At 39.9% G+C, this 26,428-nt stretch overlaps 1 protein-coding gene across 1 annotated transcript in view; it reads left to right on the top strand.

Moving 5' to 3' along the window:
• Nucleotides 1-203: 203 nt before the first annotated feature.
• LOC132570118 (F-box/LRR-repeat protein 2-like) overlaps nt 204-26,428 on the top strand; it is a 102,115-nt gene continuing 75,890 nt past the window's right edge. The window contains exons 1-4 of the mRNA XM_060236551.1: nt 204-216; nt 2,702-2,786; nt 4,031-4,113; nt 18,428-18,486. Coding sequence (XP_060092534.1) covers nt 204-216; nt 2,702-2,786; nt 4,031-4,113; nt 18,428-18,486 — 240 coding nt within the window. The remainder of the gene's footprint in view (nt 217-2,701; nt 2,787-4,030; nt 4,114-18,427; nt 18,487-26,428) is intronic.

Genomic DNA, 26,428 nt, shown 5'->3' with positions numbered 1-26,428 from the left:
GGAAGGCGGGGAATTCCTCCAGACTCCCTCCAAACTTGTCAGGGGCACTCACCGGGCAGCGGGAACGAGGAGCTGCTGCCATGGCCAGGGCAGTAGCGTTGGAAGCCGTTTGTTGCTGTAGTGTGATTACAGCCTGCGTCAGCTGCTGCACCTGGTCTAGTAGACCCTACAGTGGGTCAGCCCCTCCTGCTGCTTGGTCGGTCATGGTGGAGTCTGGTGAGTTATGGGTGCTGGCAAGCTGTCACGACTCGAGCCTCGGGTAGGAGACGGCTGCTGGCGTCCCGGCAGTCAACCAGAACTTTTGCAGCCGGCTGGGGTTTTCAGGGAGCAGCACAGGCGTTATCTTAAACAGTCCAATTAGTCAAAACCATAAATCAGTCCAAGCCAAGGGATGAGACAGCGTAAACACAGGAATGCCGAGGGTCGGGTAGCCAGAGAGAGCAAAGCTGAATGATCGTTCGTTGCCAGCACAGTTTGCCAAAGGGGCAGGATTGCAGATATACTGTGCTGGCTTGTTAACCCATTAGTATGCCGGGCTTAGATCTCTTCTCCCTCGCATGCGTGCTTCACTCCTTCTGTTTCTAATCTCCTGCCCCTGCTATAAGCAGCATCTGAAGCCACGCAGATAGGAACAGAGAAAGCTCCCCCCCTCCGCAAACGCAGCGCTTCGGGAAGCGCTGGGTTTGCAGCGGGGTGGGAGGTGGGGTGGGTGATTCCTCTGTCCTGGCTTCAGCTACTGCTTATAGCAGGGGCTGGGATCCCAGCCCCTGCTATAAGCAGCATCTGAAGCCACACAGATAGGAACAGAGAAAGCCCCCCCGCTCCGCTAACGCAGCGCTTCGGGAAGCGCTGGGTTTGCAGAGGGGTGTGTGATTCCTCTGTCCTGGCTTCAGCTGCTGCTTATAGCAGGGGGTGGGATCGGAGGCTTGGCTGGCTCCGATCCCAGCCCTTGCTATCAGCAGCAGCTGAAGCCAGGCAGATAGGAACAGAGGGAGCCTCCCCCCTCCGCAAACGCAGCAGTTTGCGAAGCGCTGGGTTTGCGGAGGGGGGTGGTGATTCCTCTGTGTTCGGCTTCAGCTTCTGCTGATAGCAAGGGCTGGGATCTGAGGCTCTGATCCCAGCCGTTGCTATCAGCAGCAGCTGAAGCCAGGCAGTCAGGAAGAGAGGAAGCACCCGCCCCCTCCGCAAACCCAGCGCTTCGCAAGCGCTGGCTGTGGAGCGGGCGGCGTGCTTTCTCCCTGCCTGTTTGCATGGCTTCAGCTCTGATGCTTAAAGCAAGCGCTGGGATCGGAGGGCGGAGGGAGTGATCCTGGCACTTGCTGTAGCGTCAGAGCTGGAGCCAGGCAGGCAGGCGCGGGAAGCGCCGGACTGAGGCAGCGGATCCCCCCCCAGAAGGTACGTATGGTACCTTCGCTCCATAAGACGCACACACTTCCCCCCCCCCCACTTTTTTTTGGGGGGGGAAGTGCGTCTTATGTTGTGAAAAATACGGTATATGTGCCTAACTGCTTAATCCATAATTAGACTTAAATAAATAGGCATATTATCAAATCTGGAATATACATACTTTTTTGTAATGCTGAAGAAGATGTAATATAAATTACTATTTAATTAAGATTATTATTCATTATTACAAAAAAGGCCACTTGTTTTGTTTTCTTGTCACAAAATAGTCTCAAGTATAGCCTAAAATCTGTAATGTTAACAATTCTACCTCACAAAAATCACTGTTGTTCTTGTTGTATAGATTCTCATTGTATGTAAGGATAGTGGCTGGATTCAGAAGTCACAATAACCTGGTTTGTTTACTTAATACATTTACATTGCAATCCTAAACCAAGGGCCCGTTAAACCAACGGGCCTTCTAAGCCCATTGTCTTCAATGATTTTGTAGAGTTATATACCACCATATTTTTATTTGTGGTAGTTTATAATAAAATAGATACAGTACATTCATACAGTAAATAATAAAATCTCAGTTAACCATACTAGCACAAAAAATTATCTAAAAATTAAAATTGTAATACAACCATATTAAAAACAAGTTAAAAAATCTGAAGCAGAAGTTAAAAAATCTGAAATGTCAATACTGAACATTGTATGTCAAAAACTGAAATTAAAGCAGCATATAAAATGGCAAAGTGGCTATTCAAATAGAAGCAAAACTGAAACTAATATAAATAGCAACAATAAATAAATCCATGTTCACTAGAGGACAACTGGCAATGTTTGAAAACCCTTGCCTTAATTAAAACCTTAATAAAGACAAAAAATATTTTGGCCTGTCACCAGAAGATACTCAAATTTGGCACCTTTTGAATAGAGAGGAAGACACCATGACCAGAAAGGCTATGTTTTTTGTAGCCATCCACCTTATTTGTGAATGTCAATTTGTTAATAAATTCAATCTCCTGCTTGCTTCCATAGCCACCTCAAAGCAGAATCTTCAGAACCTATTGCATTTCCCACCTGCTGGTAAAGTCTCCCTATATAAAGTTTCCCTAAAGCACATTTTCTATTGGTTGGATGCAATACATGAGAGCGGAAGTGGGTGAAATGAGAAGCCTAGTTTCTTTCCCCTCGTAGAACCATAAAGTTGAAAGGGATCCCCGGGGTCACCTAGTCCAACCCCTGTACAATGCAGGAACTTCACAAGCACCTCCCCCCATGCCCCCAGTGATGCCCCCTGCTCCATGCCCAGAAGATCACAAAAAACCTCCAGGGTTCCTGGTTAAACTGACCTGGAGAAAATTGCTTTCAGTGGTGGTCAGCATTCTCCTGGATATGTAAGAAGGGGCCACGAGAACTAAACACTGAAGCAACCCTTGCTGCCTTCCTTTTCACAAACTGCCTAAGTTCACAGAATCAGCATTGCTGCCATCTAGGCTCTGTTTAAAAACCTCCAAAGCAGGAGAGCCCACCATCTTCCAAGGAAGCCTGTTTCACTGAGGTACCTTCTCTGCCTCCCTTTGTCTTACATTTTACCACACTCCCTAACCTTGCATTCTCCCAGAAAGAAGATAAAGGCTTTAGAAGAAACATAAGCATGGCCAAGTTACTTACACTCTCTTTCTTGGGATATAAAAGGGGAGGGGGGCTTTCAATGGGCAGCTCTCTTAGTTGAAGGAAACGAGTTGTGAATTGCTTAATGAAACAGTGATTTTATTTGCACAATTTCTATTGTGTATGCTGGCACAAAGGCATGTGATTTAGAGAGACTTTTTTGGTATGTTGTCTGTCTGTCTGTCTGTCTGTCTGTCTGTCTGTCTGTCTATCTATCTATCTATCTATCTATCTATCTATCTATCTATCTATCTATCTATCTATCTATCTATCTATCTATCTATCATAACACACATATATGCAAATATATATTTGTGTGTGTATGTGTGTGTTTGCACCTGGAAGTCATGTTGACCTCTGGTGACTGACCCTTACTGGGGGCCTGGAGGACACTCAGAGAACTGGCTGAGCAGAGCTGCCTCTGCCTCTCAACTGAGTATTTCAAGGAAGTCGATTTAGAGAGACTTTTTGAACTGCCACCTCTTGGTTTTTTACTGAATCTGGATCTCCCTGTGTGCATGTTGAGTCATAGCAGGGAGGCTGTATTGTTGAGAAAAGTCAAAGGAAGAGGGTAAAGATTCCAGCTAGCCAGAAAAAAAGAAGGCCTGTCAGAATCCTCAGTGGAAGCTTTTCATTTAATGGAGCTAAATAACATCACATGGTAATTTCTGGAGACAAAACTCATACTAATGAGACAGCTAAAGAGACCAATTGAAAAGCTGGTAGCCCTAAGAGGGAGCTGGGCAACTTGATTCACACTCAACTGTAGTTTAATCAAACTGTGGTTTATAAACTGTGGTTTACAGTGACAACTGAATGCATCCAGTGTCTTACCTAAGCACTTCATGAGTTATAAGGGATTTGAGCACAAACACCCAATGTCCAAGGCCAACAGCCTAGTAATTAGTCAACAATAGTGTTCTCATAGTCTTCTCATTAATTTTTTGTTTTGTTTTTCTTGTGATAGGTCTCAGTATATTCGAAGACCTGCATCAGCTAATGAAAATGGAAGGAAGAGCAGAAATAAGCCTTGGAGTCTTCCATTTTCTGGTGTGTGAAATCTGCAAATAAAGTTTTTTATTTATCTTATGCAAATTTAGGTTATCTTATGCAAATAAGGTTTCTTCAGATTTGCAAATAAGGTGGCACAGAAACCCCAAATAAGAAGTTACAGCTATGACTGTGCTGTGCCCCTTCACATTTTGGGTGTGAGGCTCATATGTCTCCAATGTAAAAATATTCCCTGCATGTAGAAAACTAGATATCAGAAAGTACAATACTACCTCCAGCTTTCTGGATGCAGGAATCTTTTCTTTTGGAATTAATTCCCCAGTTGCTTGATGCAGTGTTTATCTCATCTCTTGTTTGAATGAGGTCAGTAGTTATACATTGTTCATGAGTTTAAAAATGTGTCTTCAAAGTTAATGTCATTGCTTCTTAAATGAACAAAGTCTCCAGTTGACATGAACCTCTTGTGAGCAATGGAATTCATAGTGCTCAGTTCGCAACTGTTTAAGATAACAAAAATGCTTATTATTTACCAAGTACCTGCTGCATGTTTCCAGTTAGACAAGACTATAACTGAAATACAAGACTATAACTGTATCACAGAGTGGTCTATATGATAATCTCAGCCTAACATTTGTAATTGTGAGCACATCTAATTTGCAATGCCAAACCACCCCGTAAAAAGTCTGCTGTGAAAACGTTGTGATGCAACGTTACCCCAGAGTCGGAAATGACTGGTGCTTGCACAGGGAACTACCTTTACCTTTAGTGTTAGGATCAGGGTATGAGGTTAAAAAGGCATCACTATATCTATACTACTATAACGAGGACCCTTGTTTTGCTGATGGTCCTTCCTTTGAAGTTTAACTCTAAAATTGCCCTGCAAATCAGAGTTGCTAATAATGGTTGGTTCCCCTTTACAATTGTTTGCAAATTATTGAATCTGTAAGTCAAACTAACAGCTGACTATGGTTTGCTGCAAACCCACAAATAATAAGCTTACCATCCATATGGAGAGGCAGAATTGTGAAAACTCAAGATTCATTCATATAGCTGTCAAACTATTTGTCATTATTTCAGAACCAAATGGCTTTTTCCACACCCTCTGCTCTGAAGGTTTCTGGTGTAGATTGTTAGGGGCATGACTGTTTGTATGTTTACTGTAAGTGCCTGAATGCTCTTGGAACCTGCGTATAGCAACTGGGGATGCTCTAGTGCCAGTGTATTTCTTGATCCTATGAAGTGAATATGCTACTTTAACAAATTTCATTTTCCCTTTATACATTTAAACATTTTTCTTTGGTACAGGCTGCATCCTCTTCAGACATGTCAAAGTCTACCCATCTTCTGATTTAACAGTATTTGTAGAAATCAAAATAAAGTATCTAATTGTCAGGATGCAAGGAGAAATGCCCTTAAAACCACACTTGCATGTGAGCTAATACTTGTAATCTATTGTGAAGTAAGATTGATCTTTATACTAATGACAAAATCAGCTAAATCTTTGGATATTTAAATCCAGTGACTGGAACTGTGAATGGGGAAGACATCTTTCTAAAAAGCTGGAAAGTGCTGCCAGGTTTGCAGCAAAATGTGGATTTAAAAAAGGAAACCAATGGGGATGTTTAAAAAATCCCAAAATGACAAAAGAAACATCTGTAGCTTTAAGCAATAGATACCCTCAGTGGCTATTGCTAGACAACCACAGTATTCCAGGCTGGATTTTTGAAAGGGGAACGGAAGGAGGAGAGGACAGGACCTTTCCAGGCCTATTTTGAACTTTGAGGGAAGACTTATTTGGGCCAGACCTGACCAGGTTTGCCAACTCCAGTATGAGAAATTCCTGGAGATTTGTGGTGAAGTCTGAGGAGTGCAGGGTTTGGGAAAAGGAGAGACCTCAGCTGAATATAATGCTATAGAGTCCACCATCTCTGTATTTATTTTCTCCAGGGGGACAGATCTCTGCTATCTGGAATTCAGCTGTATTTCTGGAAGATCCCCACATCCCACTTGGGGGTTAGAAACCCTAGGTCTGGAAGCAACCAGGTGACTTGATACCACTCCACTTTCGTACCTCAACTAGGCCTGACTGCTTGCTACTTTGAATAGCAGCCACACTATGAAAGCCAGTGCAGTGTAGCAGTTAGAGCTTCAGAGTAGGGCCTGGGAGATGCAAGTTCAAATCTCCATATTGCTAAAGAAACTGAGTGATTTTGGACCAGTTGCATACTTTCAACCTAACCTATCTCAACAGGGTTGTTGTGAGTATAAAAAGGAGGAAAGAATAATATAAACTGCTTTGGTCACCACTGTGGAAAAATATGGGGTATAAGTGAAGTAAATAAATAATAAACATAGCTGCAGATGGGAGGCAGATAAATGGTAGGCTGGTGAATGACTGAGAAGGAGAGAATCAGTCAGAGGAAGGGGAGGAGGAAGAAGAAGAAATTGGATTTATACCCTGCCCTTCACTCTGAATCTCAGAGCAGCTTACAATCTCCTTTACCTTCCTTCCCCACAACAGACACCCTGTGAGGTAGGTGGGGCTAAGAGAGCTCTCACAGACGCTGCCCTTTCAAGGACAGCTCTGCCAGAGGTATGGCTGACCCAAGGCCATTCCAGCTGCTGCAGATGGAGGAGTAGGGAATAAAACCTGGTTCTCCCAGATAAGAGTTCATGCACTTAACCACTACACCAAACTGGCTCTTGGATATGGGGATTGCCAGCAGGAGAGATGCGGGATAGAGGGGAAAGTGAACTGCCACCCCATGAGTCGTTAAGAATTCCCTATCATACAAATGGGTCTAGACCAGTGGTTGGCATCATACAACTGGGACAGAGTTTTCCTTGGTAGAGGCTGCCTATGAGGGGGGGGGTGCTTAAGGCAGAGAGGCCAATAACGTTAAGTTGGCTGTTGGATGGGAAGGAAATAGAGTTGCCAACTTCAGGTTAGAACATTCCTAGAGTTTTTTTGGTGGGGGTGGAGACTCAGGAGGGGGGGTTGAGGACAGAGGGATCTCAGAGGGATCTCAAAGCACCCTTCATAGCAGTCTTCTTCCACATACTATTTAATCTCTGTATAAAGATCTCAGGGAAAACTGTTCCTAGTTTTGGAGTAGGTTGACATCAGGGGTCATTTTATAGAAAAATAGGTGGTGGAGCTCATCCAGGGATTGTTATGCAGCTGCACGTACTATTCAATGGACAAGGTGGGAAGGAGAAGGTGGAACTATCAGGAAGGTTCAGGAGCTGTGCTCCTGTGAGCTCCTTCTGAATTAGAGGCCTGGTTGTCATCAGTACCCTATAAACACTCAGCTTTGAATTTCTTTACTCAAATCACCTGCCTGATAACTGTGATAAAATGACTAAGGATGAATAAATTGAAACTGAATCCAGACACGATGTAGGTAATGCTGGTTGGGAAAGCTAAGGTCTTGAAGGATGTTTGCTTCCATATTTGTTGCCAACTGACCCTCACTGACTCAGTTGAGAGCCTAGGAGTTATAGTGCACCCAACATTATTTTTTGGAGAATAATGCAATTGCAAAAGATGCCTTCTTCCATTTTAATTTAGCCTGGAAAAAGGTTTCATGCCTTGCGGTGGCATATTTGGGCATCTGTTATACCACTGTAACCTCAAGACTAGAGTATTACAATAATAAACTCAGAAACTCCTGTCAATACACAATGCTGTAGCAGTAGCTCAGTTACTATCTGGAGTTAGACGGAACATACATATCACGCCTATTCTGCAGACACTTCATCAGTCAGTTACCTACAATGTCCTTCATTGCCTTTGATCCACATATCTGCAGGACCACCTCTGCTACTATGTTTTGCTGCATGAGCGTCACACATCTGAACGAAGCCTTCTGAGGGTACAACTCTGAACATGAGTATGATTGGCAGTGGCTCACTCATGTGCATTCTCTGTGGTGTCTCCCACCTACTGGAACAACTTGCCTGCGTAGAGCAAGAATGCCCTCAGTCTTCTATCATTTAACAGAATGTGCCATGAGAAATGTTCATCAAGTCATTTTTATAAAAGGATTACAGCTGTAGTATAATGGAAGAAAATAGGTGGATACTTTTTAGGAGGGTATAGGATTGAAGTCTATAGCAGTGTTTATTGCACATATCACCTTTGTTTTTACTGCATTGTCTTCTACCTTAGTAATCCACTTTCTGCATTATAGTATGTCATGCTGTTACTCTTAGTGCTTTGGGTTTCCTTCTAAAATGTGGCAATTAGCAGGAAGACCTGGGTAGAGCTATAGGAACTGGGATCTTAACCAATGATACAGAGTGCTGGTGAATGGAAGGAAAGACTCCACTCAGAAGTACAATTTAAAATTGTTTTTACTTAAAATAAATGTAGGTGTTTGCGATATAATCACTCTTTAAAACACGGTTAAAATAGGCACACACACAAGACCTAAGAAATAAAGGGGTGAGGAATAGCGGATACCAAGGGAGGACACACAGGGACTATACTACCTTTCCTGAAGCTGAAGGACATCTGTGAAAATGAAGAAGATGGAGGCAAGCATGGCCAGCGTAACCTGCCTCAAAGGAACCCAATAACAGGGCATACTGGGGGATGCAGACTGTCAATGGCGCCAAATAGAATGCACACCTTGGGACTCTGGACCTTGGGAGTTATAGGGCTGGGAGGGGGAAGTGCCTCAGCAAATTTTTTAATGCATGCACTAATGAAACAGAGGCAAGAACTGAGATATGATATAATAGAAATGCTACAACCAGTGACCCAACATCTAGATGAATTAGAAGAGCTTCATAAGCAGACATGCCAAAAAGCAGAGACAGCTTTTCAGAAAGTAACTGAACTCAAGAAAAAAATACCTGAGAGAACTTCAGATACTTGGGCGCAGGAATGTATTCTGACTCCCGACTATCGAAGCCATGAGTTGTGCCTAAAGTTCAGAGGGTTCATATCAAACACTGAGGCTGGAACAGAGCTGACTATATTTATGGCAAACTGGCTAGCAGCTACACGAAATCTTGAAACCGGAATTACACCCCTCCTGCAGTGAGTTTATCGCACTGGCAAGGTGTGTGAAGGATCCACTTTATCATCATATACCAGAGATATACTGGTAGAATTCAAGGATCTTTGAACACGACACAAGATTCTCACAGAGGCCAGGGAGAGGGGCAGTTTGGACTATCAGGGGTTAAAGATCCAGGTGTATCCTCATCTCCCTCCTGAGTTCTTAAAGTATTTGGGAGTAAGATATCGTTGGCTCCAAACGGGCAAACTTTGTGTGCAATGTTCAACTTATTATACTGCCCATGATGCTCTTTCTGGTGAATTATTGATTACTGCTTTAAATTCCTCCCCCCACTGCATCGAAAGTAAACAAGAGGAAGGAGCGCTCTCCCCCTACTCCAGTTAAAGCAAGCTGTGTATGCACTTCTGAAGATCATGGAGATTTCGAGGAGAGTGTTGACTCCTTTTAAAAAATGAGGTTTTGGGTACGTTTATAATGTAAGCATAACTCTCTGATACCAGAGAGTGGTGGGATTCTTGTAAGTGTCTGGGTATGTTCCCCCAAGGTATAATCAGCCCATGGAAGGTGGAGTTTGTTCTCCTCCAGTCCTTAATTTTCGAGGTCTCCAAGGACTGAGCTATATTATATTATTTGCAGAATAACTTAGCTCTACTTTGATTTGAAATGTATAATGTGAAGCTAATAAAATGAGCTAAGATTAACTAGTGAATTTTATAAATCCTATTATTTAATTTTGAGAGAAGAATGAAGGAAGAAGATGAAGAAAACATGAAAATGTTTAAGTGATATTAAGTTTGTATAGTATAAAAGATTTTGTTGGAGTTGTTAATTTTTAAATTTTTCATTTAATAAAGAAAGAAAATGCAAAAAAAAGATGAGTCACTAGAAGAGGGGAGACAATGAAGGGATTACCTGTCCATTGTCATTCACACTGGCACATTCCAGTCTTTTCCCATGGAGATCGATGAAGTAGATGGGGGGGGGGGGAAGTCACTCAGAGGCATGCCATACCCTATGCAATCCAGTCTTCCAATATGGAGTTTGCCTAGTCTCCATCTTGGGCATTTTAGGGTCAAACAGGCAGAATTGAGGGAACCCCATGTCCTTTAGAGCTATCCTTTATTTTTCGGCAGTACTCAGGTATCAGTGCCTTAACCAGATTTTTGTTTGCATTGTTCTCCTGTTCAGTAATCCTTGTTCTGTTGAACTATTCGTTGGATATTTTATGTGGTCTGAATTTTTTTTTTTTTTAGAGAAAAATTTTTAGTTTTATTTGAAATAAAAAAGAGCAATACATAAACAGAAGAAAAGAAAAAGAATATACACCAAAAAGCAACACATAACGAATAGCATATAGCCTAGTGAGAAACTAGGCCACAAACAACATACATGCATCCATCCCCCTTACCCAACCAAGCACACTGGGGGGGAGGAGAGGTTTCGGTAATATAAAAAATTTTCTAGTTATAATTTCACAATTATTTCAGCTATACTTTACATAAGACAATTTTAAAAAGCTAAACATTGACCTTTTCATTAGACAATAATTGTGTCATGTTTCAATATAATTACTCCATGCCAAATCCTTTACTTTTAGCCCATTTGTACACAGGGTCCCATTCCTCCTGACACTTCTGTACGTTACCATTTCTTAGTCTTGTAGACATTAGATCGGCCTCAGCGGTTTCTAATAATTTATTTATAAACTCTTCTCTGTTCGGGGTTTTCTCACCTTTCCAATACTTAGCGTATAATATTCTGGCAATTGTGATGATATACATTAACAGCTTCAGCTTTGTTACAGGCACTTTCTGTCTACAGATGTTTAAAAGATATAATTCCGGCACATGGGTAATTTGTGTTTCCAAAATTTTTTGAGTCCAGATGTTAATTTGCGTCCAGTACTTTCTTGCTGACTTGCATTGCCACCATGTATGAAATAGGGAGCCTTTAACTTCTCGACATTTCCAACACTTGTTAGAATATGTAGGGTAAATTTTTGCCAATCTATCAGGTGTAAGATACCACCTGTATACCATTTTGTATAAGTTTTCTTTAAGATCTGCTGGTCTTATCAGCTTTAAATTCTGTTTCCATAATTTCTCCCATTCCTCTAAATCTATGTTATAACCAAAATCTTTGAGCCAACGAATCCATGCTTCCTTCACCACTTCATCACTCATCTTAATTTGTAGCAACCAATCGTACACCTTGGAGATCATCTTCTGCTTGGATTCTATAATCAGATCTAGCTCAATTTGTGTGTTCCCGAAGCCTTTTTCTTTATCAGCCCGGAATCTTGATCTCAGTTGGCATTGGAGCCACCAACTTAGCTTACTAATCTCTTCTTCAATCAGTTCATTTTGGTCATTCAATAAATATGCATAGTCCTGTGGGCTGTCCCAGTTATACAAATTGGGATGAGTCAAAGCTTCAATCGGTGATATCCACTTGGGAGTATAGGAATATTGTAGCTTGATATCACTCCAAATCTTATACAAGGATCTTCTTATCTCATGTCTAAAAAAGAGACCCGTTTTTGCAGGAACATGATACCACATATAGTTGTGCCAACCTTCACCCAGGCCAGCACCTTCAATAATCAGCAGTCTCTTATTGTCCAGTTTACACCAATCTCTCAACCATGCCATGTGTGGTCTGAATTTTTAAAGTTTGTGTAAAACACTTGGCTGATATGGATGGCACAGACTAGCCTAACCTCATCAACTTTCAGACGCTAAGCAGAGGTGACCATGGTTAATACTTGGATGAGGGACTACCAAGGACATCCAGGGCTGTTACACAGAGGTAGGCAATGGCAAACAGGTTCTGTGTCTCCTGTCTTGAAAACCCTCTGGGGTTGCTGTGTGATTTGAGAGCACTTTCCATCACCAATCCACCTTGAGTCTCAGTAAATAAGACAGGTTATAAATGAATGAAGCAAATAAATGAAAATAGCCTTCTTAAATTGATCTGCATTTTATACTTGAATAGAAATGTTGCCCCTTTCATGGATTGCTGCCTTGACGTGGCGATAGGGCTTGCACGGTTCAGTGAGGCTGTGGGCTATGCCATGCAGGGCCACCCAAGATGGACAGGCCACAGCTGAGAACCCAGACAAAATGCAATCCATTGGAGAAGGAAATTGCAACCCACTCCAGTATCCTTGCCAAGAAAACCACATGGACAGTAACAAAAGGCTAAAAGATATGGTGCTGGAAGATGAGCCCCTCAGGTCAGAAGGTGCCAAATATGGTACTGGGGAAGAGCGGAGGGCAAGTCCAAGTAACCACAGAAAGAGTGAAGCAGCTGGGCCAAAGCCGAAAGGATGCTCAGCTGTGGATGTGTCTGATGGTGAAAGAACAATCTGATGCGCAAAGAACAATACTGCATTGGAACATGGAATGTAAGATCTATGAATCAAGGTAAACTGGATGTAGTCAAATGAGATGGCAAGACTGAACATTGACATCAGCGAACTAAAATGGATGGGAATGGGTGAATTTAACTCAGAGGATCACTACATCTATTATTGTGGGCAAAAGTCCCGTAGGAGAAATGGTGTGGCCTTTATAATTAACAGGAGAGTGAGGAAGGCAGTAATGGGATACAATCTCAAAAATGACAGAATGATATCGGTCCATATCCAAGGCAAACCATTCAATATCACAGTAATCCTATGGCCCAACTACTGATGAGGAAGAGGCTGAAGTGGACAAGTTCTACGAAGATCTACAACACCTTCTAGAATTAACACCAAAAAAAGATGTACTCCTTATCATAGGGGACTGGAATGCTGAAGTGGGAAGTCTAAAGGTAACCAGAACAACTTGCAAGTTTGGCCTTGGAGAACAAAATGAAGCCGGGCAAAGGCTAATGGAGTTTTGTCAAGAGAAGGGAGCACTCACTGGAGAAGATCCTGATGCTGGGAAAGACAGAAGGCAAAAGAAGAAAGGGACAGCAAAAAAATGAGATGGCTGGACAGCGTTACTGATGTAATAAACACGAATTTGAGCAGACTTCGGAGGATGGTGGAAGACAGCCTGGCGTGAGGGTCCATGGGGTCGCAAAGAGTTGAACTCGACTGTGTGACTGAACAACAACAAAGAAATGTTGCTTGAATTGACTGGACAAATAAAAGTCTTTGTTTGAAATCTGGTGCATGTGTATCTCCCAACATATTGGATAGCATATTATCTCCCAGATTGTTTGGGATACAATATTTAGACAACCTACTATATTTTTACATAGTGTCTAACAACAAACAAGAATTCTGTGCCTACACTGGGGCTTTGTTGCATTTGCATCTCTGTTGACTGTGCAAGCTTTTCCATGTATTTCAGTAAGGAAAAATCACATATCTCCACTGAATTAGGCTGGAATATTCTGTATACACATCATACTACCTGTACAACATATCAAAATCCCTCAATTGCAGCATAGGGATTCATTTGGTGCTTATTCATGTTGCTCATGAAGCTCTTATCAAGTAGCATCCTGTTGTTTTGCTGGGCCTTTAATGGATTGGGAGGGCATGGAACTCAAACATGTTACTAGTTGATTCATAATATTGATTCATAGAACTGGTTTCTGGAACTGAAACTGTGTGGCTAGGTGCTCACTTAAAACTACACATTGATTATGAATGCTTGGTAACAGCACATTAAGAGGTTTTGTCCATAGAAAACTCTCTAGGATACCGTTTCTCACATGCCAATTTAATCATACCTATTTAATCTGTTCAAGGAATGGCATTAGAATGCCTTTGTGGGTAGCTCAGCATGCTAGCCATTTTAATTTCTCCTCATGGATATGACTGAATGATGGGTGACGCTTCAGAATCTGTAATACTTTCTGGGAAAACAAGAAGCTGTTTTTATGTGTAGAGAGTATTTTTGATTTGGTGAAAGTGGAATGGCTATATAGTCCTGCAGATTAAGCAAATGGATTAATCATTCATTTTCCTAAGAAAAGGTGGGCATGATCCTTCAAAAAGGCTGAAATGAATAGAAGTTACAGAGTGAGCCTGATGAAGAGAAATGTAATAATTGCATTGCCCACTAAATGTTTTATAGATGTTCTTGCTATAGTTGCATGTTGCAGAATATCAGAGTTCCTCCTTGATATGTTTAGCCCCCTTGACACTGCAATAAATGGAGAGAAATATTAAGCTTGCCATTGTTTTGCTGTTCTGTGTTTGCACTGATATTGTTAGATCATTTCTTTTTCCTACCGAAGAGAAGTTTCTGCCTTTGGGAACCACCTACCTTTTTCACTACAGAAAGCTTGTGTAACACAGTGTGATGGTTCTAATTATTTTCTCATGCCTCGTTCATAGCTCCACTCACAATCCTCCTCTTCTCTGTACTCTCCATCACAGAGTTCACAAATAATAATGTAGGACTTCTCCCCAGTCTGACCAAGGGGGTGTGTGTGTGTCTAAATATATTCCAGCATTTGTAATACTGTCCCCTGCTTTCTCCCTGATGGCGTTCAGCTGTCACAGGAATGGCATCAATATTACAGCAGCTACAGTAGCATAGCTTTTGGTGACTATTGTACAGTCATATTGTTATCCTGGCTACTGCAATGACCTAGTGACATGGACTGATTACTATGTCTTCAATGCACAGGTGATTGCTATACCTCCTGTGGCAGGGGAATATGGGATTCCCTGAATAACACAACAACCTGCTTTACAGATGGAAAAGATGAAGAAAAAGGTGCAGTGGGAAGAAAATTTTATTCCAAAATATTAATAACCGCTATGTGTTTTGCATTAAGCTCTCTCAAGAGATCTATACATATGTCAAAAATGAAAGAAAAAAGGTTAACAAATATCTTTTGACTTTCTCTTAATTATTAATTAAAAACATCAAAACAATGATAAAATATGTTTAAAAATATAGAATTTCTGAACATGTACAAAGAACACTCAATTATCAAGAGCCATCAAAACACAGCTAAGAACTTAAAATAATGTTATTAACCCCATTTATTGTGATGGAAGGAAAAGCATGGGAGGTATAACATCATCAGCAGAGGCATTTGTATTCACAAATTCAAGAAAGGGAAACCATATCTCTAATAAATTGGGTTTTTTTAAGTATTTCTTTTTTATTATGAAGCTTTTCAACTAAAACCATTATTAGAAATAGGCGAGGAAAAGACTCAGAAGTGGGTTAAATTTAGGAATGAAACTAAGATCAACTCTATGAATTTTAATATATGGATTAATCCTATAATGTGTAAATAACTGAATAAATATATGTCCTATGGAAACATGTAATATTTTTGTTCGTCTTAAATTATTTGTCTTAAATTTTGTTCATCTTAAATTCAACGGTCCATACAAAATTATGATTCTCCCACAACAGAACTTTATAATTCAACTCAAAATTAAATAGTCATCTTATTAGAGTTGACCTTGGACTCTCTATCTTAGAATTCTCTGCCTGTAATTCATGATCCAACAAAAGTCCAGTATAAGTCCATTTTGGCAGGTCTTTCTCAAAGATTGTTTAACTCAATTGTAGAAATTGCCTTTCTCAAATCCTCATTTCGAGTTGTCCAACATATACATGTATACGAACTGCCCACAATTCACTTCAAACTGCTTCTTCAGTTTGGGCTGTAGCATTCTGTCAGGAAAAGGCAAGATGGGTTACTGTTATTATCATGGCCTAGAGCTTGAAAAAAAACAGTACTGCATGATGTGGAATCTTGATGGGAAGGGGGGTAAGTCCTGTGCCAAATTGGTCACACAGAATCCCTCCATGCTGAGGAGAAAAGAGTTAAATGTTCAGCTTACTCAGTATAAGCTTGTCAATTTCATGGGAATGGTGAGAACAGTGGGAAGTCTGCACAAATGCAAAGGTCATATATTTGTTTATTGTTCCTGCTGGCCTGTGTCCATTTCTTGAAGAGAAATGCCAAGATAGCTCAGTAATCCAGTGTAATTTACAGTATGATTTTTAACTTTTTATTTTACTAGTTCTCTGCATCACCTATATTATGTTCTGCTGTGTCTGTTCATATTTCTATACTCTGCTCTATTAGTCTGTAGAGAGTGTTTATTAGTAATAAAGTACTGATTTCTCACACAGTTTACCACGTGGTCACGTTCCTGTTCTCTGCACAGTGTCCGTCAGATTTCCCACTATGTGCGCTGGAGTTACAGGAAGTGTCGCAGCTTTCACATAGCAAACATAAACCTCTAAAACTCAGTTTACATTCACTACGCAAAAGCCGCGGCACTTCCTGTAACTCCGATGCAGATAGTGGGAAATTCGACGGACACTGCGCAGAGAACAGGAACGTGACCGTGGGGTAAGCTGTGTGCGAAATCGGGGAAGATCTTGTCTCTTGTAAAGATTGCAGGCAGCTGTTAAACCTCATCTAAACAGTGCAGAGATACCAAATATGCAGTTTGATTTGGGAAGAGAAAGCAGTTATTCCATGCACATGCATGCACAGAAACCCCTCTTTCAGTGAATCAGACCACTGGAGTTGTTTAGGCGCAACCATGAGGTTCTGATTGGTGATAGTTTATGGGAAAGATATAAAAGAGGGTCCCTTTCAAGTGACCTGACACTACAGCCTCTTGCTTGCTCACAGCCTAAAAGCCAAGGAAGGGGAGAATTGAGGAATTGCAGGTCCAAGACAGCACCATCTCTCTGTGGATTTTGGGTGGCTTTGACGGGGGGGCAATTAAAGTGGCTCATCACGGAGACTAATGGATCCTATGTACTGGGTTCTGGAATGCTTTTGGAAATTTTAAGATGGCAAAAAGCTCTTTAGAGGTCTCAGTAGGAGCTTAGAACACAAAGCACCTAGAAGTTGTTGATAAGATTGCCTCTTGGTGCCCTCACCCCAGTCTTTGAGTTGAAATCTAGTACCATGGTTTACTACAGAGTTGGGGGCTGAGAGAGAACTAGAGCAGCACTGGTGAAAAAGTCTAAGTGAAACTGACAGAGTATACTCTAGAGGTCACTTAAAGGCCCATGAGGTGACAGTGACATATGTGTAAAGTAGGGATGGGCATCAACCAGGAAAACAGAGGTTTGTGACGGTTTATGGGTCATGGGGTCTCATAAATCATGGTTCATAATCCTCCACAAACTTTTCCAGTTTGGGTTCATGAAGGGGGCATTTTTAAATGCATTCTCCTCCCTCCCAGAGTCATGCCACAGCAATGGCACGCTTCCAGGAGCGAAGAGAAAGCAATTTGCTTTTTTTCTACTTGTGGAGGTCTGCTGTCAAGGCAGTATGACTCTGGAGAAGGAAGGGGGGCATTTTTAAATACCTCCCCCTTCCTCCCTAGTATAAATTACAGTCAAGTCACAGCCAATTTATGGTGACTCCAGCAAAGGGCTTTCAAAGCAAGTGAGAAGAAGAGGTGGTTTGTCATTGAGTGACAGTGATAGTAGCAATGAAGAAATTGTACTTCTTTGCTACCATTTTGTCATCTAGTTTGTGGTCAGAATCTGCTGACTCTTAGGTCTGAGTCCCTGAACTGTGACACTTCTGCAACTTTTTTGTTGACAATCTCTCAAATATGCTCCTGTTTAGACACTACTTGCAGTAAACTTCAATCAATAGAAGTGTGTAGCCCATTTACGGATCACTTTGACAGGATCATGATCTCTGTCCATCCTGGTTATTCAGATCTTATAAGGAGAAGGTTACTGACTTGGTATTTTTCCTCAGCTGCTAAAGGAGATGCTTATGCATTTTATTTTTAAAAGAAGGGCTGAGAAGAATGCTGTTGCCAATTATTGTCCCATCTCTGATCTGCCTTTTTTGAGAAGATCATTCAGAGGGTGGCGCTGATGGAGCAACTCCAAGTCCTCCTCAATGGTACATCTGTTCTTGACCTTGTCCAGTTGGGTTCTGGTTAACATGTACTGCAGCTGAAAATACGTATGTTGCCCTATCACACAAAATGGATATGCACATATCAGGAAGCTTTTGTATAGCGCATTCTCCTTATACGCATGGTAAAATGTAATGACTGAAAAGGTAGATGAAAAGGTTTTTGAAAAGAGCAAGAGTCCAGGAGCACCTAAAAGACTAACAAAATTTTTAGTAAGGTAAGAGTTTTCTGAGTCACAAAAGCTCATACCCTGCCACAAATTTTGTTAGTCTTTAAGGTGCTACTGGACTCTTACTCTTTTCTACTGCTACAAAGAGAGTAACACAGCTACCCATCTTGGTCTACCTCCAGTGAATTTTTGGATTTGTATGTTTTTGAAGATGCTTGCTGCACCCTCCTAACTATGAACAGCTTTGGAAATTCAAGTGAAATATTGCTTCTTTCCTAGGGAAAGAATCCAGACAGCATCATGAAACTGCCTTTCAAAGTGACAAGGAAAGGAATGTGGTAAGCATGTTGCTTCTTCCCAGCTGCAATTAGACCTTATAGCATCAGTTGGAAAGAAACAGATGTAGGTCTGTAGTGGTCTTATAAAACTAATGCTTTAAAAATTGATCTTTGCTGTATAAAAGATATCAACCTCTGAAATATCAAAGGGTGGTTTTCTGAGCCTCTTGACAAAACCTATTATTTATTATTGACCATATCTTCATTTTGCTCTGGTTTCAAGGTTCACTACCTAGACCCTGCAACAATTCCATCTGCATTTCCTGGTTTGCTGCTTGTCTGCCACCTGGCAGCATTCAGTGATAAATAAGACAGCTCTTTCCCATTCTCATTGGCCACTCAGGCCCAATTTTGATGCAGGACATATCAAAGAACCTTTGTGGTCTAAAAGAAGGCTCTCATGGATGGCATCTCATTTAAATCAGGTTATTCTATAGATACAGTGTTGACACTACAGGAGCCCATGGTTGAGGTGCACATTGTGCTCTCATGTAGAAGCTAATACCCAGTTTAAATAGTCATGTGCAACCTGCTAAAACTGTTGTGTTTCTAAGTGCTACTTATATGAGCATGAAGTGCTGTTTTTTGTATCTTTGGAAAAAGTGACCTGTTTTCAGGCTTGGGATTTCCAGTTCTTACATTAGTTTCCCCAACACCAAGGACTGTCTCAGTCATTTCAGTGAAGGAAGCAGGTCAGTGTGCACATTTCTTTGTATACATGGACAGTTTTCCTTCAATGAAACAAATGGTGCAGCTTGTACATTTAAGAGAGCTGTTGTTGTGCATGTGACCATCATGCATAGTTTTTCTTCTCTTGGTTGTTCCCTTAAACTGATAAAGACATACCAAGTGATTTATTCTTACACATTGTCTTCCTGTGCCAAGCTCTCTCATTTGACCTATTAATATAGGAATGAAACTAAATCATGATGTCCAAACCTGCTGTGACGGAATTGGAAGGGTTAATAGAAAAGCTACGGAATCAGGGAGTCTGAGTCATGTGATCTGAGGGTGGGGGCCGGAGTGCTCGGAACTCTCAGGATGAGTGAGTGACAGATAACGGCTGGAGAGTCAACTGTCAGCAACTGTCAGAGGGAGACAGTTGAAGTGAGTAGTAGATGGTCAGCAGGAGTGCTGAAGAGAGAGCTGATACAGAGAGCTGTGAAGAGACTTCTGGTGAAGTGAAGCTCGCTGTTAGCTCTGTGGAGACAGCCAGGTGGCTGAGAGTGACAATCGAGGGTCCCGGTGAAAGACCTGAGTGGTCACAGAAATATTTACACTACTCTTAAGAACTAACAAGGTTGCTGAGGGAGAGATGTGGGTCTGAGGGAGTCAGGAGAGCTGGGAGCAGACACACCAGTCGACTCAAGAGACCAGACACATAAAGCCCAAGAGGCCAACCTAATTAGAGTTTGGAAAGTGAAGAATATAAGAACTGTGGACCCTGAGATACCTCAGTGAACATCCAAGATACAAAATAGCCTATGTCAATACATCCCTTTCCCCCAGCTGAAGACTGTGTGTAAATAAAAATCCGTGGTTAACTGTTAAGTTCTCTGGTGCCTGAGTATTTGGGAATCAGCAGCAAATCAGCAGTGGTCCCCTACATACATATTTATCCGTCTATCTGAAAATAAAAGAGAACCCCGAAGAGACTAGAAATCCTTATTATACCCACCCCCTTTACTCAGTAGTTGTGAGGTAACACCAGAAAGAAGAAACAAAGTCTGAAAGAGGGGCTGGGGTCTCCATAAGTCGCCTTAAGTGGTGCAGGGCGGTCATACCTGCTGCATCAGCAAAAAGGTTTGTTAGGTGTAACTGACTTACTGAGAATAGCGCCACCTCAGTGTTACAAACATTATGCTACAGTGCTATTATAGCAATATTAAAGGTAAAATTAGATGTTAGGGAGGATGGGAACCACAAAAACTGTAGTTGCTTCTTTTTTCCTCCACCTCCTGCTTTCATTCTCTTTTCTCTCTCCCTTGTTTCCCCCCTCAGTCTGATAATACAAACACTACCCTGTATATTTCAAAAATGTCTGACTTCTGGGTGAACAGTGTAGTAGCCAGGTTTGCAGATGACATACAAAATTATTCAGTATGGTGGAAACCAAGGTTGACTGTGAAGAGCTCCAAGAGGATCTCTGCAAACTGACTGAGTGGGTAGCAATGTGGCAAATGAAGTTCAGCATTGGTATGTGTAAGGCTGTGCACATTAGATATTGGAAAACCTTTCCCTTGAGTGGACTTCTGGGGGAGGAAAATGCCGAGCTGAGCTGCTTCTCATAACGGGAGCAGGCTGGAACTTCTGTTCGGGGTAGTGGAAGGCAAATTAATGCCTGCTGCCTACTTTTCTCAGTTAGAGATTAGTCCAAGATATGCACAGAAAACTTTGAGGAGATTTACCTTGGCTAAAAGGGAGTCCTGGGGGGGGGGGGCTCCTTTGAGGGGTCTCTGGAGAGGAGTTGCATTTTCATCATCTGCAGAAGTTCTCAGAGTCATTTATTTGACATAAGCTCGACAGAATCCTAACCTTCTTGGACATTGCTAAACATCTAAAGCTACAGAAGACCGGTGTGGATCTGGTTAATTGGCAGAAAAGGTACAGATTACTATCTTTCCTTCCAGGACTATTTACAGTTAAACAGAATAAATTCAGAAGGTGGGAAATGGAAATCTAGAAAGCTTGGAAGAAGGGGGGAGGAAGAGGTGAAATTTGGACTTTGTATATTTAAAGGACAGAGCTAAAAAGTGGAAAGGAATTTATTGTTTGGTCTACTTGCGGTTTTGAAAAAAGAGCACCATCGTCACAGACCTGCAGCATATACAATCAACACAGGAAGTACGTCAAGTATCGTGAGATCTCTTTACCAGTGAAAATGAGATTTGGTGGCAAGCAGAGCAGGAAGTAGCTGACAAAAAGCCTACTCTAGGATTATAATACCCTTGAGAAACATCGGCGGCCATTGCAAGGAGGTCAAAATTAAAATAATATTTTTAAAGTGTTTGGGACATTAAAAACTGTTGGAAATAATTGAGATGATGATAAGAGGATAAATACTATTGGACATATTGTTTATAATGGACTTTAGAAGCCTTTAAAAGGAAAAATGTTTTTAGAGAGAAGCAAAAAGTCGCAACCGTCATTTTGAAGGATTTAAAAACTTTAAAAATCAATATTTCGGTCTGGGAAGCTCTGAGGATGGCGAAATTAGGCTTGTTGTAAAAAAGCAAGCTCTAATCTTTTGAACTTGATAGTCAAATTTCAAATTGGTGAGATCAAAATTTTCAGTGTTTTTAAATGTCAGAACACAAGCAAACCCATACAAGGGCTGCTTCATTGGAGAAAATGCAGGATCAATTAGAGGCAATTGAGGCCAGAATGATGAAAGGCATGAGAGAGATGATAACTGCATCAAAAAAAGAAATTATAGAAGAGATTTAAAAAGATATGGAAGATCTCAGAAAGGAGACAGAGGAAACATCTAAAAAAGTGCAGGAGATAGAAGGGAGAATGAAAGTACATGACTCCACCTTGTTGAAAATACAAGAAAAAGTGACAATCCATGACTGCAAACTGATGGAGACTCAGATACATCTGAGAGGAGTACCTGAAAAGGAGGATGGTAACCTGAAAGAATATATAATAAAAATAATTGCAGAATTTTTGGAGGAAGATCCTGAAGAAACTAAAAATATGCATGATCATATGTATAGAGTGAACTCACTCTATGCCAAGAAAAATAATTTACCAAGAGATGTTGTCATAAGATATATGACAAAAGAAATGTTGGGAAAGATCATGAACAAAAACTTTGAAAAGACATTGATAGTGGGAGGCAGCAGAGTAAGAATTATGAAGGAGTTGCCAAGGCAAGTGATAAATGATAGAACATAAAAAAAACTGACAGAAAAATTACGGGACAATGAAATGAGGTTTAGATGGATAATACCTAAAAGTTTGAGCTTTGAACTTCAGGGGAAAAGAATCACAATTACAAATGCACAGGAACTGCGTAGATTTTATGAAGAACATAAAAAATTTGAACCATGATGGATTACAAATTATTGTCTTGGAATGTAAATGGACTAAATTCACCACAAAAAAGAAGGGCAACATTTCATTGGATTAAAAAGCAAAATTGTAATATAGTTTGTTTATAAGAAGTGCACATTAAACAAAAGGATTACAAATTTTTATGGAATAAACAATTGGGGTTAGAATTTTTTTCATTGGCTGAACAGAAGAAAAGGGGAGTGATTTTTTTATATTAAACAAGAATTGGAGCCAAAATTAGTATTTAAAGATAAAGATGGAAGATTTGTTGCAGTAGAAATAATATTAAATGCAAAAAAAACCGTTGTTATTGGGACTGTGTGCGCCTAATGGTGCAAAGGATGCTTTTTTTTAAAGACAGTATACAACAATTTGATGAACTGACTTATGACCAAGTTTTGATAATGGGAGACTTTAATGGAACAATTAAGAATTCACTGGATAGGTCTGGGAGAAAAAAAAATAACAAAGAAGGAAAATTGCCGAAGTCTTTTTTTTAACTGGTCAAACAAGAAAATTTGGAGGACATATGGAGGAAATTTAACCCTGAAGTGCAGGACTTTACCTTTTTTTCAGCAAGACATAAAACTTTTTCTAGAATTGACATGTTGTGGGGCACTAAGGATTTAGGTCTTATAACAAGGAAAATAGAGATTTTACCCAAAATTGTGGCTGATCATAACCCAATAATGTGGATTACAAAATTGTCTAAGAAGTTGAGAACATGGAGATTGAATGAAGATTTACTACAGAATAAAGAAATAGAGACATACCTAGAAAATGAAACTAAAGCTTTCTTTCAAGTGAATGACAAAGAGGATATAGAATTTCAAACTGTCTGGGATGCCTATAAAGCAGTAATGAGAGGAATATTGATTACTTTGAATAATAAAGACAAGAGAGCAAACGAAAAACAGCTGTTGGACATTCAAAATGAAATAAAGAAAAAAGAAGGGGAGTTGAGAAAGAGGCCAGGGAAAAAGAAAATTATAAGGGAAATTACAATATTACAAACGCAAATGAGACATTTGTTAAATAAAGAATTGTAATGGAATTTGAAAAGACTGCAGCAGAAATCTTTTGAGGGAGCAAATAAACCTGGAAAGTATTTGGCTTGGCAACTGAAGAAAAAGAGAGAAAATAAAATTATTAATAAAATTGTGGTAGATGGAGGAGAGGTGGTTAGCCAAGAGGGAATAAAAAGAGAATTTTTAAGTATTATGCCAAGTTGTTTAAAGGTGTTAAAATAAAGAAAGAAAAGATGGATGAGTATCTACAAAAGATAAAAATAGAAGAAGAAGAAGATATTGGATTTATATCCCGCCCTCCACTCCGAAGAGTCTCAGAGCGGCTCACAATCTCCTTTACCTTCCTCCCCCACAACAGACACCCTGTGAGGTGGGTGGGGCTGGAGAGGGCTCTCACAGCAGCTGCCCTTTCAAGGACAACCTCTGCCAGATCTATGGCTGACCCAAGGCCATGCTAGCAGGTGCAAGTGGAGGAATGGGGAATCAAACCCGGTTCTCCCAGATAAGAGTCCGCTCACTTAACCACTACACCAAACTGGGTCTCCAAACTGGTTAAATAGAAACCTTAACAGAAAATATGCGAAAAGTTTTGAATGATCCAATTGAAAAAATAGAAAGTGAAGCAGCAATTAATGCAATGAAAAATGGAAAGGCACCTGGGCAAGATGGATATACAGCTAAATATTTTAAAACCTTTAAAGATGAGTTAATGCCGAAATTGCAGAAGTTGATGAACATGATAAGAATGAAAGGGAAAATACCAAACACATGGAAGGAAGCTGTTATTTCGTTGATACCAAAGGAAGATAGAGATGTCATGAATGTTAAAAATTACAGACCAATTTCGCTATTAAACAATGACTATAAAATATATACAAGAATCTTGGCAGAACGGCTTAAACAACATTTGATAAATTTTATAAAGGAAGATCAAGCGGGGTTTCTTCCCAAAAGGCAAATAAGAGACAATATTAGAACTATTGTAAATATTGTAGAATATTATGAAAGACATCCAGAAAAGGAAGTAGCATTATTCTTTGCGGATGCAGAGAAAGCATTTGACAATTTAAACTGGGATTTTATGTTTGCAGTAATGGAGAAAATGGAGCTGGGAGAAAGCTTTATAAGAATAATAAAAGCAATATACACTGAACAACATGCAAAGCTATGTATAAATGCAGATCTTACAGAAGATATGATAATTAGCAAAGGTACAAGACTAGGTTGTCCGCTTTCCCCATTGTTGTTTATAATGACTCTTGAAATATTGCTGATGCAGATCCAAGAAGATAAAGAAATAGAAGGATTAAAAATAAAAGGATTTACGTACAAATACAGAGCATTTGCAGATGATATAATGTTTATAAATGAAAAACCCATACAAGTCACACCTTTGTTGTTAACTAAAATACAAGGATATGGGGAGTTGGCGGGATTTTTTATTAATAAAGAAAAATCAAAACTTCTATGTAAAAATATGTAAATAAATAAGCAACAAGAATTATAGAGACTAACGGGCTGTGAAGGTACCTCCAAGGTAAAGTATTTGGGTGTGGAGATAACAATGAAGAATATTGATCTGTTTAAAAATAATTATGAGAAGCTATGGCGTAAAATGGATGAAGATATGTTAAAATGGAATAAACTTAATTTGTCATTGCTGGGTAGAATAGCTGCAATTAAAATGAATATTCTACCAAGAATAATGTATTTGTTTCAAACTATTCCCATTGTGAAAAATAGTAAACAATTTGATAAATGGCGAAGAAAAATTTCAGAATTTGTGTGGGCTGGGAAGAAACCAAGGATCAAAATGAAAATTTTGACAGATGCAAAAGAGAGAGGTGGATTTCAACTACTGAATTTAAAATTATATCAGGAAGCAGTTTGTTTAGTGTGGATAAAAGAATGCATAACGCTGTTAAACAAAAAACTCTTAGTGATGGAAGGTCACAGAAATAAATTTGGCTGACACGCGTATTTGTATTATGGAAAAAAGACGATGAACGTTTCTCTCTCTCACTATTATATAAGAAATAATTTGCTAAATACATGAATGAAATATAAGAAATATGGAGATGAGAGAAGACTGTTATGGATAGTGCCAGCTGAAGTAATAAAAATTACGGCTGAGATAGGTGAAGAAAAGTGGTTGTCATATAATAAATTATTAAAAATACAAAGTGGCAAAATAGAATTGAAAACTGCTGAAGAGCTGAATAATAAATATGATTGGTTCCAAATGCAACAAATAAAGAGCTTGGTGGAGAATGATATTAAAACTGAAGGAATAAGGAAGGAGCAAACAGAAATGGAAAAAGTTCTGCTTGGAGACAATGAAAAATTAATTTCAAAAATATATACATTACTTTTAAAATGGTCTACAGAGGATGAAGTAGTGAAATCTCAAATGATTAAATGGGCAATTAATGTAAATAAAGAAATACAGATGGAAATTTGGGAATACTTGTGGAAGAATTCTATGAAGCTTTCGACGTGTCATAGTATTAAAGAAAACTGTTTTAAAATGATGTATAGATGGTATATGACTCTTAAAAAATTGGCAAAGATGAACAATAAGATGCCAGATAGATGTTGGACATGTAAAAAACATGAAAGTTCTTTCTACCATTTGTGGTGGACTTGTGAAAGAGCAAAAAAGTATTGGCACACGATTCAGCAAGAAACTTCTAAGATCTTGGGATATGAATTTAAGAAAGTTGCAGAGAGTTTTCTGTTGGGATTACAAATGGAAAAATTTCCAAAAGAAGATAGAACTGTAATTTGGTACTTGCTTTCAGCTGCTAGGACATTATATGCGCAGTTGTGGAAGCAAGAAAAAATACCAGAGAAAT

Source organism: Heteronotia binoei, chromosome 4 (genome assembly GCF_032191835.1).
Source record: "Heteronotia binoei isolate CCM8104 ecotype False Entrance Well chromosome 4, APGP_CSIRO_Hbin_v1, whole genome shotgun sequence".
NCBI lineage: Eukaryota > Metazoa > Chordata > Lepidosauria > Squamata > Gekkonidae > Heteronotia > Heteronotia binoei.
This window is presented reverse-complemented; position numbering and strand designations above follow the sequence as displayed.